The 21,158-nt window shown below is 43.9% G+C and overlaps 1 protein-coding gene across 1 annotated transcript; it reads left to right on the forward strand.

Annotated features, from left to right (window-relative positions):
- Positions 1–458: 458 nt before the first annotated feature.
- On the forward strand, positions 459–20,879 carry spata1 (spermatogenesis associated 1; the record flags this gene model as incomplete). Its single annotated transcript, XM_083648306.1, has 12 exons — positions 459–494; positions 1,103–1,209; positions 2,217–2,334; positions 3,297–3,350; positions 3,781–4,156; positions 7,342–7,492; positions 15,132–15,192; positions 15,538–15,670; positions 16,792–16,917; positions 17,595–17,770; positions 17,996–18,094; positions 20,730–20,879. The coding sequence occupies 12 exons, from the start codon at positions 459–461 to the stop codon at positions 20,877–20,879; spliced, it is 1,587 nt and encodes a 528-aa protein (XP_083504432.1).
- Positions 20,880–21,158: the final 279 nt, after the last annotated feature.

Below are 21,158 nucleotides of genomic sequence, written 5' to 3' on the forward strand. Positions count from 1 at the left end.
TGCTGCTGCTGCTGCGTGCGTGCGTGTATTTATTTATTTATTTATTTATTTATTTATTTATTTATTTATTTATTTATTTATTTATTTATTTATTGAACTGGGCACCTAAATTGTCGACTGCTGAGGACACATTTTCCTCTGAGTCAAGTACAAAGCCTAACTAAATAAACCAAACTAAACTCAAAACTACCGAAAAATAGAAGCCAATCCATAGCAAAAATCTAAATAGTCTACATCTAAATATAAAATCTAAACACAAACTGCTCAAGTGTCACAGCCTAGCCTGGTGGTGAGCAGAGCAGAGGGTGGAGCGCACAACAGAGCTGGCACTCTCTGTGTTTGATTACACAGGATTGTTACTTAGCAGTCACGCCTTCACCCCGGCCAGCGCCAACAGGGCGAATAACAGAAGTAACGGGATGGCTGGCTGTTGTGCCCTACGCTGAAGTGGACTGAGAATGGAGGGGGGGAGACCGAGACCGACAAGTAGCAAGGTATGTTGACAGGCGAGCCTACTAAAACTATTGTTTTATCATTTGGAGGCTATTGAGAATAAACTGGACATGTTGAAGTATTATAGGCTACAAGCAGCCTGGTGGAAGTAAGGATAATTCCCAGTTTGTTATATAGCACCATTCAAACAGAATGCAACTCAAAGTGTTTTCCATCAAATTAATTGACAAAAGTAAAAATGCAAATTGCAATCAAAAGCGAAGCAGGATTTCTTCTAGTAAAATATAGAGATAAAAAAATAGAGATAAAACTGTAATAGCCTACTGTAGGGCCTATAACCTACCTATGATTTATAGGCTATATTCCAGCCTAATAGGAATGTCATTATATGCCTATATACGACTTTTGGAACAGTTGAGTCATATTTAGCCTACAGGAATACATATATTTCATTATTAGCAAACGTGTAGTTCTTTGCTAATCATATCAATTGAAAAATCCTGCTCCATGTTGTGTTGACTTTGTTCAGTTTGTGGAGCTGCATGTGCTGTGTGTGCCATATGATCCATGTTGTGTTGACTTTGTTCAGTTTGTGGAGCTGCATGTGCTGTGTGTGCCAGATGACCCATGTTGTGTTGACTTTGTTCAGTTGGTGGAGCTGCATGTGCTGTGTGTGCCAGATGACCAGTGGAATATCAAGCTGAATAAAGTCCCTGCTGAGGCCATAGAGAGCTTCATATCTGCCGGCTTCATCAGGTCAGATTTCAGATGCTTGAAGATGTCAAACTCAGAGGAGTGGAGAAACTGTTCAAATATAACAGTTACTGTACAACGTGTTTTAGAGGATGAGTGGGTGTTCCATACATACACAGCTACAGTAGGCTATCTGCACTGAGTCACAGTTCAGTGACAAAGACAAAGGTGTGCTAACAGGCACATCTCAGTATTGATTCAGCCTATAGGAAGTTTAAATTAGCCAATACAGGTTTTTAAAGGCCAATAAGATCGGCTATATGGAATTTTCTTTGATTTAAGCTGTTGATAGACGATATTTTGTGGTGATATTCAATCTTTTTAAATCGGACAATTTGAATGTCCCCCGATAAATATGGGTATATGTTTCCCCAGAATTGTATTCTTATCGGGGTGTAAAAACCACTGAAACAATATTTAGACCATTATGGGACACACAGACGTTCCATGATGTCGATAAAGACCATGGTGAAAAAGGACAAGATGATTCCTTCTGAAGTTATCCCAATCCTCATATTTGAGTTCTGATATTAAAGTCAGAATTGTGAGTTAAAGTCAGAGTTCTGATATTCTGAGAATAAAGTCAGAATTCTGAGATTAATTTCAGAACTCCAATAATGAGAATCCTATTGACTTGCTGAACCAATCCTGAAGGAATCCAGTTGGATATTTCTTAGAATGAATCATTAATATTTTTCACGTGTAGTTCTAATGCTCCTCAGACCTCCGTACTCTGGAAAACCCAAATTCAGGAAATTGTTGTTGGTTTAACTCCTTAGGACAGGGTGACTTACTTTACCTATTGAGTGGTAGGGAATAGCCTACTCTTGATGTTAATACACATATACATGGACATGTATAGCTATAAAAGAAAAAAGAAAACTGCGTGTGTGTGTGTGTGTGTGTGTGTGTGTGTGTGTGTGTGTGTGTGTGTGTGTGTGTGTGTGTGTGTGTGTGTGTGTGTTGTTGATCTCACCTTATGAAAAGTGTCTCAATTTGCTTTCCATCAGGGTCTATCCTGATATCACCCTGAAGACTCTGAGGAGCGAGCTCGGCCTTCTTCTTGGAACCGAGAGGAGCGCAGATAAATTCTCCTTCCTGAAATGTGTGGGACGCAGCCTTGCTCTGGTGAGTGAAGCTTGGCTGTGGTGAGTGAGTGCAGCTTGGCTCTGGTGAGTGAGTGCAGCTTGGCTCTGGTGAGTGAAGCTTGGCTGTGGTGAGTGAGTGCAGCTTGGCTCTGGTGAGTGCAGCTTGGCTCTGGTGAGTGAGTGCAGCTTGGCTCTGGTGAGTGAGTGAAGCTTGGCTCTGGTGAGTGAGTGCAGCTTGGCTCTGGTGAGTGAGTGAAGCTTGGCTCTGGTGAGTGAGTGAAGCTTGGCTCTGGTGAGTGAGTGAAGCTTGGCTCTGGTGAGTGAGTGAAGCTTGGCTCTGGTGAGTGAGTGAAGCTTAGCTCTGGTGAGTGAGTGAAGCTTGGCTGTGGTGAGTGAAGCTTGGCTGTGGTGAGTGAGTGCAGCTTGGCTCTGGTGAGTGAGTGAAGCTTGGCTGTGGTGAGTGAGTGCAGCTTGGCTCTGGTGAGTGAGTGAAGCTTGGCTCTGGTGAGTGCAGCTTGGCTCTGGTGAGTGAGTGAAGCTTGGCTCTGGTGAGTGAGTGAAGCTTGGCTCTGGTGAGTGAGTGAAGCTTGGCTCTGGTGAGTGTAGCTTAGCTCTGGTGAGTGAGTGAAGCTTGGCTCTGGTGAGTGCAGCTTAGCTCTGGTGAGTGAGTGAAGCTTGGCTCTGGTGAGTGAGTGAAGCTTGGCTCTGGTGAGTGAGTGCAGCTTGGCTCTGGTGAGTGAGTGCAGCTTAGCTCTGGTGAGTGAGTGCAGCTTAGCTCTGGTGAGTGAGTGCAGCTGTCCGTTTAGTGCAGTGGCATACAGCAAGACACAATGCTGACAGTTTGATTCACAAGTTCATGAGTCAAGTGCACGGTCATGGCTGTCATGGCTGTAAAGCACACACAGGACAGGAGCTACGTATGTGCATTGTAAGCAGAGAGCACGCACACAGGAGACTGTCATCATGTTTCTTACAACAGCCACGTTTTCTTTCATATTACAGGTCAAAAGCAAACAGGAGAGGGATCTGAAAGTGAAGACATTCGCTCCACCTTACGTATGTAAAATGCACTCTTTAAATGTTTTGCATTTGTTTCTACTCTGTTGACCTTGTGAAACAGGTTGCCTGTCTTCTCAAAGTGATATCAATCCACACACTGAACAGCAAGAACAATCACACTGATGTCAATTGCTTGAAACTCGAAAACAACCCAAAAAAGTGAATACCGGTCCGGTACTATTCAAAAATACACGTTCTTTCTTCTTGTGGGTTTTTGCTTTATAAGGATCACAAAGTAGATCGCACACCTTTTGCTAACGAAAAATGTCTATAAATCTAAAGCCACTGTTGTCACTCTGTTGCTATATGAATATATATGAATATATATGAATTATAATAATTCACTTCATGTGTCGTTTGATGTGGTCTGATGTTGCTTCTCGCCAGCATCTGATGAGTCTCATGCGTCCCTGTGCTCTCTGGGCAGGCCGCGCAGCCAGAGCTCTACCTGCTGCCCCTGGTGGAGAGTGACAGCAGTGTCTGTTCCCGCTCTCTCAGCCCAGATACCCGCAGCAGCTCCCCAGACCACTGCTACCCCCCCAAGACCCGCAGCCTGCCAACAGACAGGACAAAGGAGCCTGTTAAATTCCCCCTCATCCCCCAGTGTGCCCAGCAGCCACCTCCCACCCACAGCCTGGAGCAGGGGGACGAGGAGCAGGGGGACGAGGAGGAGAGCTGCAGCTCTACAGAGGCAGAGGGAGAGCACGAGGAGCAGCTGCTCTTCTCCCACAAGCCTGACTGGGCGGAGGAGCAGCCTCGCCCCAGGAGGCCCCAGAACCAGAGCATGAACCCCCAGACTAAAGGTACAAAGCTACAATACAACGTTTTACCTTGAGGCAGGAAGTCGAGGCGTGGGGCCAATCATGGAGTGAATTGAGAATTCATGGTGAACTCAAGTCAAGTCAAGTCAAGTTTATTTATATAGCCCTAATTCACAAGCATGTCTCAGAGGGCTTCACAGAAAATATCTAGCTAATTCTAGCTGACACAACAGTAGCAAGAATATACAGAATAAAGATAACATTTGAACAATTGATAGAGATTCAATTCCTGGAGTTGGATTTGGAATGTGCAGCCAACACTAAGGAAGCACATTAGAATTTAATTTGAAACTGATTTGATTTCCATTCCACTTTTAAGAGAGGTTGTCTTGACTTGCTAAACATTAAAATCAAACATTATCTTTCAAATAAAAAGATATTGTAAGTGTCATTTCAGATGTGGTAAGTCAGTCCCTACAGGAAATTGCGATTTTTGCAATCACAATAAAAATGCAAATTCAACCAATCTCCACAATATTTGCGGGGGCTTGCAATTTCTTTAAATTCCCACAATTAAACACATAAAAGTCACAAATTGCAATTTTGAGAAACTAGCTGAAGCTAACTGATGACTCATCACTGATGAGATCTTCACTGATGACATCACATCACTGATAACTCATGACTGATGACATCATCACTGATTACATCACATCGAAGATCCGGCTCCATCATTACTGATGTCACACAATGCCTCCTTGTGTGTGTGTGTGTGTGCGCACTGTGCACCCTTATGACATCACTTTTGACATCATCACTGATGACATCACATCATTAGCTAATTAGCCTAATTAAAAAATCCGGCTCTGTCAGGTCACCCGCACTGGTGCCCTTTACGTAGCTGTGGCCGGACACAGAATTGAAACATACATATCGCCCACATACTCAAATTGATTTGATATAGATAGAAGCTGCCATTAGGTTACACATTTTTCCTCAACTTGCAATTGTTGCCAGTTGCCGCAATTCTATCGCAAAAAAATCACATAAAAAACGATCAAAACAGTCATTCCTCAACATTCTCCAACAACTTCTTCTAAATTAAATACCGCTGGAGTTGAACAATTCATCAATTTGCTGGGGACCCCCTGGTGGTCCCCGGACCCCATGTTGAGAACCACTGTTGACAGTCCTGAGACAGACAGACAACCCCCCCCCCCCTCTTCCCACACACACACACACACACACACACACACACACACACACACACACACACATATGTCCACACGTGTCACGTTACACAGTTCGCACAAGCAGGTGTCGGGTTTGGTGCAATGTGGACACGCCACAGATTAACCCTCGTATTGTCTTCCCATTGACCATGGAACTTTTGTCCGGCTGGTTGGTCTCATAAAGCATAAAGTATAAATTATCACCCGATTCTCTTACACTTTTTTAGCCAACTTCAACCCAACCCATTACCACACACGTTTTACACCCATTGGAATTCATGGCCAATAGACCCCATTTACATGAAAACAATCAAACGTGGACATTTACACATATATTCAACTTCCAATTAAATTCCAATTCTGTTTCCTGTAAGGTTTTTTCAAATTCAAATTCCTCTGTTGAATTGAATTGATAGTTCATTCATGATTTGAACCCACACCCTGCAGAAAGAGTATTGTTTGTGCTAGTATTTATGATCGAGGGGTTCATTTAGATCTGATGTAGGCTACATCAGGATGTAGGCTACATCCATTTTGGAAGATGAATTGCTGCTGATATACATTGCTCAATATTTTTTTCTTGCCACTTAAAGGAACAATATGTAATATATTTACTGTACTAAATCAGAAAATTACCATATGTTATCAGAAATGTATGAAACATGATCAGTTCACTGGCTTCTCCGGCAACAATGCTACAGTAATTTGAAATATCCTTTACGGATATATATGTATGTATATATATATATATGTATATGTATATATATATATACATATATACATATATATATATATATAGCCTACACACACACACACACACACACACACACACACACACACACGCACGTTGCACATCACTGTTGCACTTCATATATATATATATATATATATATATATATATATATATATATATATATATATATATATAGCCTACACACACACACACACACACACACACACACACACACACACACACACACACACACACACACACACACACACACACACGCACGTTGCACTTCACTGTCAGTTAATTCAAGAGGATTATTTTTTAAATCTTCATTTGAATACATTATAGTTTCATATTGGGAACCTGTGGAAATGGTGACTGCCTGTTTCCAGAGAGCTGATTGGTCAGAAGCAGTCCTTTCATGCGTTTTGATCTGATCCTCTTAACTGAAACTGATCCGGAGCAGGTTAGCCGTTCAGCATAAGTTGCCACAGTGATCTACCCGGTAAGAAGTGAACTAGATTCGTAGGACGGCAAACCCAGGGTTAAACCTGAAGTTACCTTGCTAAAAGCCACTAATCTGGCTTTGTGCAGGCCCCAGATATGCAGCCAATCTGTATGCAAACACAGCCGGCAAAGATAGATAGAAGAGATAGATTGTCCCCTTTCTAAAAAGCTCCATGACCAGAGCTGTGCTAAATATTGGAGATGCATTTGAAATATGGAGACTGTGAATATACGTAGCTCATCCAACATTTACTATTCTGATGCTATGAGCTGCAGGCTCAGCTAATGGAAGTAACACAATGGGAGTATGGATTGTGTTAAATGTGGCGATTACGGCACGATACATGAACCGGACACAGGACATCAGAACCAGACACTGAATACTACTGTTTGGCTTCACGCTCTTCAGTCTCTGAGAATGGAAACTGTGTGTGTTTTCTTTCTGTTTACACCTGGCAACCTACGCGAGCACGCCAGCTCCGAGTCTGGGAAAGGGGGGGGGGGGGGGGGGGGGGGGGTTTGTAACGTAGGCGAGAGGGGGGCTCTGAGCTTTAATTGTTCCTTTAATACACGTTACAACATATTACCATTTGTTAGCAAAGCTATTAAGAAAGCTAATAACTGACTTTTCTATCACATCAATCATTTTGTAAACTCTTATTGATTACAACAGATGTATTTTTTTTTCTTCAAATGGTAGCTATCTCATTTAGCAATTTAACTCTTCCATTTGCTACAAACTGGACAACTGTCTGCAGTTGGTCCAGCTCAAGTGAAGGAGTTGCCAGCGAAAGGAGAAACCGGCGGCAAGAAGAAACAGCGCTTCAGGCAAAACAGAGCGGCCAGAGATTCAGGAGTAGCCGAGTCACTGGAAGACGGAGATTCAGGCCTCTCTCTCCCCCAAGACAGGTACTTCACACTGTGCACAGCTAATGCACCAGACACTTCACACTGTGCACAGCTAATGTACCAGACACTTCACACTGTGCACAGCTAATGTACCAGACACTTCACACTGTGCACAGCTAATGCACCAGACACTTCACACTGTGCACAGTAGGGCTGTCAATCTCCCTCTATAATCAAATTCGAATTTCAGTGCTTTATACATTTTAATATTCGAATTATATTCGAATATTTTAATTAATTTTTAATTGAATAAAAAAAAAAAAAAAAAAAAAAAAAAAAATTGGTCTGAGTGAATTGTTGTCTTCTCTTATGTTATGTTCTGATTCTAAATATAGCTGAATCTTTGGGTTTGACCAAGTAAAACTTTTTCTAAGCATTTTACCAAATGTAGATGGAAAAGTGAATGGTGGATGAATATTCAAAATAATATTAGGCTTATCACAAATAGTCCAGCAATGATGTTTATTTAAGAAAACATGTTCCTTGTACAATGTACATACATTCATTGCATTAGAAAATAGGTCAGATAACCAGAGCTTAGTTAATATTCATCAGTGATGTATTGGTGCTGTCTGAAATGCTAAAATAAAATAATTGATAATAAAAAAAGACACAGCCTTTGTTTGAGCTCCTTATCAATAAACAAATAAGTAAACTTTGCCAAAACAACAATGAGCCATGAACAAAAAAAAATCAGTCACGTATTGCACTTAAGAGCTACATGTTTACATTCAGTATAGCAGCTTCAACAGTCAACTTCAGTTAACAATGAATGAACATACATTTTAAGAGCTACAGGTAGGTTTACATCAGTATAGCAGCTTCAACAGTCAACTTCAGTTAACACTCTTTTCTTCAAGTATGTTGTCAGAACTTGTCACTGTTCTAGTGTTCTAAAAAAATAAAAAAAAATAAAAAAAAATTAAAAAAATTAAAAAATTAAAAAATTAAATATTCGTTTTTAAAAAAAATTAATAATCGAATTTCGTTCATAATTATTCAATTCGAATAATATTCGAATATCAAAATTCGTTTCAACAGCCCTAGTGCACAGCTAATGTACCAGACACTTCACACTGTGTACAGCTAATGCACCAGACAGGTACTTCACACTGTGTACAGCTAATGCACCAGACAGGTACTTCACACTGTGCACAGCTAATGTACCATACACTTCACACTGTGCACAGCTAATGTACCAGACACTTCACACTGTGCACAGCTAATGTACCAGACAGGTACTTCACACTGTGTACAGCTAATGCACCAGACAGGTACTTCACACTGTGTACAGCTAATGCACCAGACAGGTACTTCACACTGTGCACAGCTAATGTACCAGACACTTCACACTGTGCACAGCTAATGTACCAGACACTTCACACTGTGCACAGCTAATGCACCAGACACTTCACACTGTGCACAGCTAATGTACCAGACAGGTACTTCACACTGTGCGCAGCTAATGCACCAGACACTTCACACTGTGCACAGCTAATGCACCAGACACTTCACACTGTGCACAGCTAATGTACCAGACACTTCACACTGTGCACAGCTAATGCAGCAGACACTTCACACTGTGCACAGCTAATGCACCAGACACTTCACACTGTGCACAGCTAATGTACCAGACAGGTACTTCACACTGTGCACAGCTAATGTACCAGACAGGTACTTCACACTGTGCACAGATAATGCACCAGACACTTCACACTGTGTACAGCTAATGCACCAGACACTTCACACTGTGTACAGCTAATGCACCAGACACTTCACACTGTGCACAGCTAATGTACCAGACACTTCACACTGTGCACAGCTAATGCAGCAGACACTTCACACTGTGCACAGCTAATGCACCAGACACTTCACACTGTGCACAGCTAATGTACCAGACAGGTACTTCACACTGTGCACAGCTAATGCACCAGACACTTCACACTGTGCACAGCTAATGTACCAGACAGGTACTTCACACTGTGCACAGCTAATGCACCAGACACTTCACACTGTGCACAGCTAATGCACCAGACAGGTACTTCACACTGTGCACAGTTAATGCACCAGACACTTCACACTGTGTACAGCTAATGCACCAGACACTTCACACTGTGCACAGCTAATGTACCAGACACTTCACACTGTGCACAGCTAATGCACCAGACACTTCACACTGTGCACAGCTAATGCACCAGACAGGTACTTCACACTGTGCACAGCTAATGCACCAGACACTTCACACTGTGCACAGCTAATGTACCAGACAGGTACTTCACACTGTGCACAGCTAATGTACCAGACAGGTACTTCACACTGTGCACAGCTAATGTACCAGACAGGTACTTCACACTGTGCACAGCTAATGTACCAGACACTTCACACTGTGCACAGCTAATGTACCAGACACTTCACACTGTGCACAGCTAATGTACCAGACAGGTACTTCACACTGTGCACAGCTAATGTACCAGACAGGTACTTCACACTGTGCACAGCTAATGTACCAGACAGGTACTTCACACTGTGTACAGCTAATGTACCAGACAGGTACTTCACACTGTGCACAGCTAATGTACCAGACAGGTACTTCACACTGTGCACAGCTAATGTACCAGACAGGTACTTCACACTGTGCACAGCTAATGTACCAGACAGGTACTTCACACTGTGCACAGCTAATGTACCAGACAGGTACTTCACACTGTGCACAGCTAATGTACCAGACACTTCACACTGTGCACAGCTAATGTACCAGACACTTCACACTGTGCACAGCTAATGTACCAGACACTTCACACTGTGCACAGCTAATGTACCAGACAGGTACTTCACACTGTGCACAGCTAATGTACCAGACAGGTACTTCACACTGTGCACAGCTAATGTACCAGACAGGTACTTCACACTGTGCACAGCTAATGTACCAGACAGGTACTTCACACTGTGCACAGCTAATGTACCAGACAGGTACTTCACACTGTGCACAGCTAATGTACCAGACAGGTACTTCACACTGTGCACAGCTAATGTACCAGACAGGTACTTCACACTGTGTACAGCTAATGTACCAGACAGACACTTCACACTGTGCACAGCTAATGCACCAGACACTTCACACTGTGCACAGCTAATGTACCAGACAGGTACTTCACACTGTGCACAGCTAATGCACCAGACACTTCACACTGTGCACAGCTAATGCACCAGACAGGTACTTCACACTGTGCACAGTTAATGCACCAGACACTTCACACTGTGTACAGCTAATGCACCAGACACTTCACACTGTGCACAGCTAATGTACCAGACACTTCACACTGTGCACAGCTAATGCACCAGACACTTCACACTGTGCACAGCTAATGCACCAGACAGGTACTTCACATTGTGCACAGCTAATGCACCAGACACTTCACACTGTGCACAGCTAATGTACCAGACAGGTACTTCACACTGTGCACAGCTAATGTACCAGACAGGTACTTCACACTGTGCACAGCTAATGCACCAGACAGACACTTCACACTGTGCACAGCTAATGTACCAGACACTTCACACTGTGCACAGCTAATGTACCAGACAGGTACTTCACACTGTGCACAGCTAATGTACCAGACAGGTACTTCACACTGTGCACAGCTAATGCACCAGACAGACACTTCACACTGTGCACAGCTAATGTACCAGACAGGTACTTCACACTGTGCACAGCTAATGCACCAGACACTTCACACTGTGCACAGCTAATGTACCAGACACTTCACACTGTGCACAGCTAATGCACCAGACACTTCACACTGTGCACAGCTAATGTACCAGACAGGTACTTCACACTGTGCACAGCTAATGTACCAGACAGGTACTTCACACTGTGTACAGCTAATGTACCAGACAGGTACTTCACACTGTGCACAGCTAATGCACCAGACACTTCACACTGTGCACAGCTAATGCACCAGACACTTCACACTGTGCACAGCTAATGTACCAGACAGACACTTCACACTGTGCACAGCTAATGTACCAGACACTTCACACTGTGTACAGCTAATGTACCAGACACTTCACACTGTGCACAGCTAATGCACCAGACACTTCACACTGTGCACAGCTAATGTACCAGACAGACACTTCACACTGTGCACAGCTAATGTACCAGACACTTCACACTGTGTACAGCTAATGTACCAGACAGGTACTTCACACTGTGCACAGCTAATGCACCAGACACTCACACTGTGTACAGCTAATGTACCAGACAGACACTTCACACTGTGCACAGCTAATGCACCAGACACTTCACACTGTGTACAGCTAATGTACCAGACACTTCACACTGTGCACAGCTAATGCACCAGACACTTCACACTGTGCACAGCTAATGTACCAGACAGACACTTCACACTGTGCACAGCTAATGTACCAGACACTTCACACTGTGTACAGCTAATGTACCAGACAGACACTTCACACTGTGCACAGCTAATGCACCAGACACTTCACACTGTGCACAGCTAATGTACCAGACACTTCACACTGTGCACAGCTAATGCACCAGACACTTCACACTGTGCACAGCTAATGTACCAGACAGACACTTCACACTGTGCACAGCTAATGTACCAGACACTTCACACTGTGCACAGCTAATGCACCAGACACTTCACACTGTGTACAGCTAATGTACCAGACAGACACTTCACACTGTGCACAGCTAATGCACCAGACACTTCACACTGTGCACAGCTAATGTACCAGACAGACACTTCACACTGTGCACAGCTAATGTACCAGACAGACACTTCACACTGTGCACAGCTAATGTACCAGACAGGTACTTCACACTGTGCACAGCTAATGTACCAGACAGACACTTCACACTGTGCACAGCTAATGCACCAGACAGACACTTCACACTGTGCACAGCTAATGTACCAGACAGACACTTCACACTGTGCACAGCTAATGTACCAGACAGACACTTCACACTGTGCACAGCTAATGCACCAGACAGACACTTCACACTGTGCACAGCTAATGTACCAGACACTTCACACTGTGCACAGCTAATGTAACAGACAGGTACTTCACACTGTGCACAGTTAATGTACCAGACAGGTACTTCACACTGTGCACAGCTAATGTACCAGACACTTCACACTGTGCACAGCTAATGTACCAGACACTTCACACTGTGCACAGCTAATGTACCAGACACTTCACACTGTGCACAGCTAATGCACCAGACAGACACTTCACACTGTGCACAGCTAATGTACCAGACACTTCACACTGTGCACAGCTAATGTACCAGACAGGTACTTCACACTGTGCACAGCTAATGTACCAGACAGGTACTTCACACTGTGCACAGCTAATGTACCAGACAGACACTTCACACTGTGCACAGCTAATGCACCAGACAGACACTTCACACTGTGCACAGCTAATGCACCAGACACTTCACACTGTGCACAGCTAATGCACCAGACAGGTACTTCACACTGTGCACAGTTAATGTACCAGACACTTCACACTGTGCACAGCTAATGCACCAGACAGGTACTTCACACTGTGCACAGCTAATGTACCAGACACTTCACACTGTGTACAGCTAATGTACCAGACACTTCACACTGTGCACAGCTAATGCACCAGACACTTCACACTGTGCACAGCTAATGTACCAGACAGGTACTTCACACTGTGCACAGCTAATGCACCAGACAGACACTTCACACTGTGCACAGCTAATGCACCAGACACTTCACACTGTGCACAGCTAATGTACCAGACACTTCACACTGTGCACAGCTAATGTACCAGACACTTCACACTGTGCACAGCTAATGCACCAGACACTTCACACTGTGCACAGCTAATGTACCAGACAGGTACTTCACACTGTGCACAGTTAATGCACCAGACACTTCACACTGTGCACAGCTAATGTACCAGACAGGTACTTCACACTGTGCACAGCTAATGTACCAGACAGGTACTTCACACTGTGCACAGCTAATGTACCAGACACTTCACACTGTGCACAGCTAATGCACCAGACAGACACTTCACACTGTGTACAGCTAATGTACCAGACAGACACTTCACACTGTGCACAGCTAATGTACCAGACAGACACTTCACACTGTGCACAGCTAATGTACCAGACAGACACTTCACACTGTGCACAGCTAATGTACCAGACAGGTACTTCACACTGTGCACAGCTAATGTACCAGACAGACACTTCACACTGTGCACAGCTAATGCACCAGACAGACACTTCACACTGTGCACAGCTAATGTACCAGACAGACACTTCACACTGTGCACAGCTAATGTACCAGACAGACACTTCACACTGTGCACAGCTAATGCACCAGACAGACACTTCACACTGTGCACAGCTAATGTACCAGACACTTCACACTGTGCACAGCTAATGTAACAGACAGGTACTTCACACTGTGCACAGTTAATGTACCAGACAGGTACTTCACACTGTGCACAGCTAATGTACCAGACACTTCACACTGTGCACAGCTAATGTACCAGACACTTCACACTGTGCACAGCTAATGTACCAGACACTTCACACTGTGCACAGCTAATGCACCAGACAGACACTTCACACTGTGCACAGCTAATGTACCAGACACTTCACACTGTGCACAGCTAATGTACCAGACAGGTACTTCCCACTGTGCACAGCTAATGTACCAGACAGGTACTTCACACTGTGCACAGCTAATGTACCAGACAGACACTTCACACTGTGCACAGCTAATGCACCAGACAGACACTTCACACTGTGCACAGCTAATGCACCAGACACTTCACACTGTGCACAGCTAATGCACCAGACAGGTACTTCACACTGTGCACAGTTAATGTACCAGACACTTCACACTGTGCACAGCTAATGCACCAGACAGACACTTCACACTGTGCACAGCTAATGCACCAGACACTTCACACTGTGCACAGCTAATGCACCAGACAGGTACTTCACACTGTGCACAGTTAATGTACCAGACACTTCACACTGTGCACAGCTAATGCACCAGACAGGTACTTCACACTGTGCACAGCTAATGTACCAGACACTTCACACTGTGTACAGCTAATGTACCAGACACTTCACACTGTGCACAGCTAATGCACCAGACACTTCACACTGTGCACAGCTAATGTACCAGACAGGTACTTCACACTGTGCACAGCTAATGCACCAGACAGACACTTCACACTGTGCACAGCTAATGCACCAGACACTTCACACTGTGCACAGCTAATGTACCAGACACTTCACACTGTGCACAGCTAATGCACCAGACACTTCACACTGTGCACAGCTAATGCACCAGACAGACACTTCACACTGTGCACAGCTAATGTACCAGACAGGTACTTCACACTGTGCACAGCTAATGTACCAGACAGGTACTTCACACTGTGCACAGTTAATGTACCAGACAGGTACTTCACACTGTGCACAGCTAATGCAGCAGGTTCAAACTGTAAGACTACTGTGTGTTCCCCAATCAACATACTACTACTACTGCACTTATAATACTACACATGCTACTACTACTACTGCCACTTATACTACTAATAATGTGTCTCCTTGCAGGCTCAGGAAATCTAAATATACACAGGCACTGAAGTCCATCAGGAATAAGCCCCATGCTGCGGTATGTCATTATGTCATTATTACTATTCTTGGTTTGACAAAACAATTTTAAAAGAGTCTCAATCAAAAATCTACTTCAGCCTTTTCCCTCAAGTGTAAAATTCCAAGAAAGGTTGTTCTGGAAACCCGGAGGAGTTTTATACAGCGGCTTTTTAAACAAGCAGGAAGTGAGCAAGCTCCTGTAAACCAATGGGCTTTGCGACTACTCCGAATTCCTCGGCCAGCCGGTGGGTTGGCCGAGTGTGTGAGGTCTTTGTGGGGAACAAAGAGCTGAGATCCAGAAGCAATCCATGAAAATCAACTGAGGTGAAGGCTCTCACGTTGTTCTGTTCATTGCCATTTCAAGGTGATGGAGCGCCCGGGTGTGCCGCCTCCACCCGTTCAGTGTCCCACTCCACCCCCGGACCCTGACTTGGCCCCAGACTTGGCCCTGCTGGCCACCCACAAAACTGCTGCCTCTCCAGTCTGTCAGACAAACAGTAAGCCGGCACCTCAGTCACATCTCCAGCATCAACACTGATCACTCTCAAGCTGTCACCTCAGTCACATCTCCAGCATCAACACTGATCACTCTCAAGCTGTCACCTCAGTCACATCTCCAGCATCAACACTGATCACTCTCAAGCTGTCACCTCAGTCACATCTCCAGCATCAACACTGATCACTCTGAAGCTGACACCTCAGTCACATCTCCAGCATCAACACTGATCACTCTCTAGCTGACACCTCAGTCACATCTCCAGCATCAACACTGATCACTCTGAAGCTGACACCTCAGTCACATCTCCAGGATCAACACTGATCACTCTGAAGCTGTCACCTCAGTCACATCTCCAGCATCAACACTGATCACTCTCAAGCTGTCACCTCAGTCACATCTCCAGCATCAACACTGATCACTCTCAAGCTGTCACCTCAGTCACATCTCCAGCATCAACACTGATCACTCTGAAGCTGACACCTCAGTCACATCTCCAGCATCAACACTGATCACTCTGAAGCTGACACCTCAGTCACATCTCCAGCATCAACACTGATCACTCTCAAGCTGACACCTCAGTCACATCTCCAGCATCAACACTGATCACTCTGAAGCTGTCACCTCAGTCACATCTCCAGCATCAACACTGATCACTCTGAAGCTGTCACCTCAGTCACATCTCCAGCATCAACACTGATCACTCTCAAGCTGACACCTCAGTCACATCTCCAGCATCAACACTGATCACTCTGAAGCTGTCACCTCAGTCACATCTCCAGCATCAACACTGATCACTCTGAAGCTGACACCTCAGTCACATCTCCAGCATCAACACTGATCACTCTGAAGCTGTCACCTCAGTCACATCTCCAGCATCAACACTGATGATCACTCTCTAGCTGACACCTCAGTCACATCTCCAGCATCAACACTGATCACTCTCTAGCTGACACCTCAGTCACATCTCCAGCATCAACACTGATCACTCTCTAGCTGACACCTCAGTCACATCTCCAGCATCAACACTGATCACTCTGAAGCTGACACCTCAGTCACATCTCCAGCATCAACACTGATGATCACTCTCCTTTCACGCAGCTGACACTTTGTCTCTTGAAGGAGAAGAACTGATCGAGGGAATCAAGCTGGTGAGGGAGGAGAGAAAGCGTCTGGAATGGACGAGGCAGGAGCTGCTGAGGAAGGGGAAAGACTTGTTGGCTCAAAACAGGCACCGAAGGAACCAAGGTAGGTGCAACACGCTGTATATTAAAGAGCTAAAGGGCTTCAAGGAACCTGTAGAGGGTCTTCAGTTTGCAACCATCTGGGAACCCTAGAAGTTTCCTGTAAGAATGTTACCAGGGAGCCTGGTAATACCTGCACAAACCTCTATATGTCGCTGTTGTCATGAAAATCCACTTTGTGTCATGTTTTCCCTTCAATTGATTGTCTTGATTTTTGAGTTGTAAACAAGGTTATATGGCTTCTGTATAGTCAATAGCATTAATCCTGTATGACTACTTGATTTCAACAAGTATTGTATCGTCCTTGGCTTTATAAAACCATTTCAAACCCCATTGGGTAGAAAAATGTGTGGTGGTCAAGCGAAAAGCACAACTGTTTTCTCTGAGCTCCTGAAATGTTGGTAGGCTATTAAATACGTTTTCACCTGACAGCGGCAATATTGGGTTCTTCAAGGAACCTTGCAAGGAGAACTTTTCTAGCGCAGAACCTATACTTGTTAGCTTCTTTTGGATCAGACAAACCCTCGATTGTTGCAGTTGTATTTGTCATCAAAATAAACTCAATAATAGATCAACTGAGTCTCAAAACAGCGATCCTTTCATCTCTGAAAAAGGTTGAAATTGACACATGAAACTAAGGTAGCTACATGTTGCTCTTTTCTTCCCCCCTTCAACTTGAAGCACGTGACAGTTGGAAAAAGAAATACTTTGAGACCAAGAAGGCCACAGCACCACTGGAAGACACCCTGAGGAACTTACGACAGGAACTGGAGATATTTTACAACAAGCTCTTGCACCAGCTACAGGCCAGGGATGGCAGAGGCAAACTGAGGCGGCAGGGGAAATCATCCATGAAGGTGTGTTAAAGTAGTGCTTGATTCTATAGTCTGTTCCCAGTAAATGTCATAAAGTACATGTTCAAAAGATGCTGCACATGTGGACAGCAGTCCTCAGCCAAATGTAAAAGTTTTTCTTGAATAGCTGATTTAATGTCCGAGGTGATTTTCAGTGATCTCGTGATTCCTGTTAATAACCCTGATTTGAGTCGAGTGACAATGAACGAGCATAATAATGTATTTCAGAATGAGCTGATCATCCAGATCATGACAGAGAGCCATGAGATCGACAACCTGAAGAGGAAAGTGGAAGACGCCAAGATGAAACTTGTGGCAGAGATGAAGGTAACATTATTGTGTCACATGTACATGTCATCAAATAGTCAAACACATTTCAAATGTGTGAGAGGGTGCACATTTTACAAATGTGCTGAGCATTGAAAAGGAACACATCTGAGTGTCATGTTGCATTGAAAAGGAACACATCTGAGTGTCATGTTGCATTGAAAAGGAACACATCTGAGTGTCATGTTGCATTGAAAAGGAACACATCTGACTGTCATATGTTGCATTGAAAAGTAAAGGCCATCAAAAGTAGGGTGACCATATGTCCCGATTTGTGCGGGACTGTCCCGCATTTTCACGGTTTTTCACGCGTCCCGCAAATTGAGACGTTGTCCCGCATTTTGATTGGCAGGCTCCAGTTTTCACATGCGCGTTTATAAAATGTGGGTTTTATGAATTGGCTGTGTGGAGAAGAACAGACAACAAACAGCAAGCCGATATGTTGCAGATTTGACGCAGAATATTATGAAACATGAAAGAGCAGGAGGAAAGGGAGGAAACTGCAACAGCAGCAAAGAAAAGGAGATGCAGCTACAACAAGGACTGGGAAACTATTTATCCGTGGGTGAAGCCAGTGCAAGGCCATTCTCAGAGAGTTTTTTGCGACATTTGCCAGAGTCAGTTTTCAGTTTCACATGGAGGTGAATACAATGTGAAACGACACAAACAATGCAAGACTCACAAGAAACGCGTTGCTCAAAAGGAGGCTTTCCAGTCTATGGATACGTTCCTACTGAAACCCAAACAAGATTCCAACACAGATATGGTAACAGCAGCTGAAGTAACTACTGTTTACCACACTGTGCAACACTCACATTAACCACTCCCAAACCATTTCAGCTGTCAGTCTCTGTCAGATGGGTTGTGTGCACTGCACAACCCAGTAACAAAAACAAAACAAAAACACACCTTAAGTTAGGGGTTCTCAAAGTGGGGGTCAAGGGGTCCCCAGCAATATATATATATATATATATATATATATATATATATATATATATATATATATATATATATATATATATAAATTATTGTATTTCCATGATATATATATTTTTTGGAAAGGATCTGTATATATATATATACACAGATCCTTTCCAAAAAAATTGAATATCCTGGAAATACCATGGATGGCCGTGGGCTTCAGCGGTCATCAGGTCAGAGTTGTGAAAGTTGCATTTAAATAAAATATATTGTTAAGTTTTTACTTGCATAGTCTCTTATGTGCTATACTAAATCAACCAGAGGGCAAAGCATATGTTATGAGCTAAGGGGCAGAATGGAAAGGTTTATTTTTTAAGTTAGATAGACGTTTATATCAATATCTTAGACTACCTCGATGCACCGCTAACGTGTCCCACATTGTCCCACATAAACGTACTCTTTGTCCCACATCTGGTTAGTTGGGATCTGGTCACCCTAAAAAAAAGGTGCTCTACAGTACATGTGGACAGCAGTCCTCAGCCAATCAACTTTGAACGAAGAGTAAATCAGCAATAAATAAATAAAAACATTTTTGAGTTGTAAACAGGGTTATATGGCTTCTATATAGTGGATAGCATTAATCCTGTATGGCTAGTTTTCAAAGTAATTCCTGCAAAAAAGCATTGCCCTGCTCTCTATGGGATGAAACTGTCAACTATGTTGCACTTCTGGGCTGGCCACATCTCAATCAATGATATCTCGACAGGTAATCTGCCCCCACCCCACTATTTCCCATATTTCAAAATTGTATAGTGGGCGGAGACTGGCTGAAAACAGTATATTTACACACTTGCTCAGTTTATTTCAATAAGCTGAGGATGAAACATTTGCTTGCATCTTTCTTGATCTTCACTTTTTACGTCAAACAATGATATAGCAGCTTCATCAAGTCTTTGTTTTGAAGCTTGATGCCCTTTATTCGATGACAAGTGACAAAGGTCCTGGACCAGATTCAAGGATGTTTACATGATGTGATTTAAACCCAGGATGTTTACATGATGTGATTTAAACCCAGGATGTTTACATGATGTTTACATGAGGTGCACCTTAAGCTAAATGTATACTTGGGCGTAAAAGCCCTCGCCATAAGCGCTGTGGGGCTATGCAGCGGCCGGTGTGCAGCTCGTCTGGTCGACGCAGCCAACGTGAACAGTGCAAGTATAGTACAATGCAGATGGGGAGATACATGTAGGCGAGAGTGAAAGCTATGACCAAGTATCTGCACTACATGCTCTCCTTGGGGCAACTTCGAGTGATTGAAATCATTGTGATATCACACAAGTAGTCATTTTGCTGGCGACTCCCCCTCGTCAAGCTGACGTTCGAGTATGTACAGTATTGTCTAGCTGCCACCGGCAGCCTCCCAAGTTGAGGCGGATGTTGAAGCATGTTTCTCGCTAGACGTTTCCCTTTTGATGGCCTTTTTGAACTAGGCAATGCTTTTGAACCAACACATCCAAAGTCATAACGAGTGCCATAGTCAGCACAGGCACATTATCAAACATTCTTATTGACAATTGAATGCGTTGAAAGCACAGTTGTGCCATCTCACAGTAGACACAAGGATTCAAATGGTTGTGAGTTCCTCGTTCTTAAGAAACAGGAAGCGTACCTTATTCACATGCCCGTTCTTTTCTCCTGAACCGCCCTGTAGCTGAGGAAGCAGGCCGCCACGGAGCTGAGGGCCCTGAAGGCAGAGCTGGCCCAGAAGAGGAGCCAGGCCTCTCACCCTGGACCCAGGGCCTCACTCGGATGTGGAAATGCCACACGGGACAGAACGCAAGCTCAGAGCACCACCAGCTAACTCAATACATTCAGTTCAGTCTGGACTACCACCAGCTAACTCAATACGTGCAGTTCAGTCTGGACTTACTCCCCAGAAACTAATGGCTTTGGTGGTGCACCAAACATTTCAGGTATTCAAAAATGACTATCTATAAAACTGAAAGCTACTGTTTTGTTCCCATATAGGGGGTAGATGTTATGCAGCTGTTATTTCTATGTTTTACTATCTTGTATATTTTGAGTTTTGTAATTTTATGCTATTTTGTTTTTTCTTTCCCCCATATTTTGTAATTATTCA

The sequence above is a fragment of the Poromitra crassiceps genome (assembly GCF_964638095.1).
Source record: "Poromitra crassiceps genome assembly, chromosome: 12".
Taxonomy (NCBI): domain Eukaryota; kingdom Metazoa; phylum Chordata; class Actinopteri; order Beryciformes; family Melamphaidae; genus Poromitra; species Poromitra crassiceps.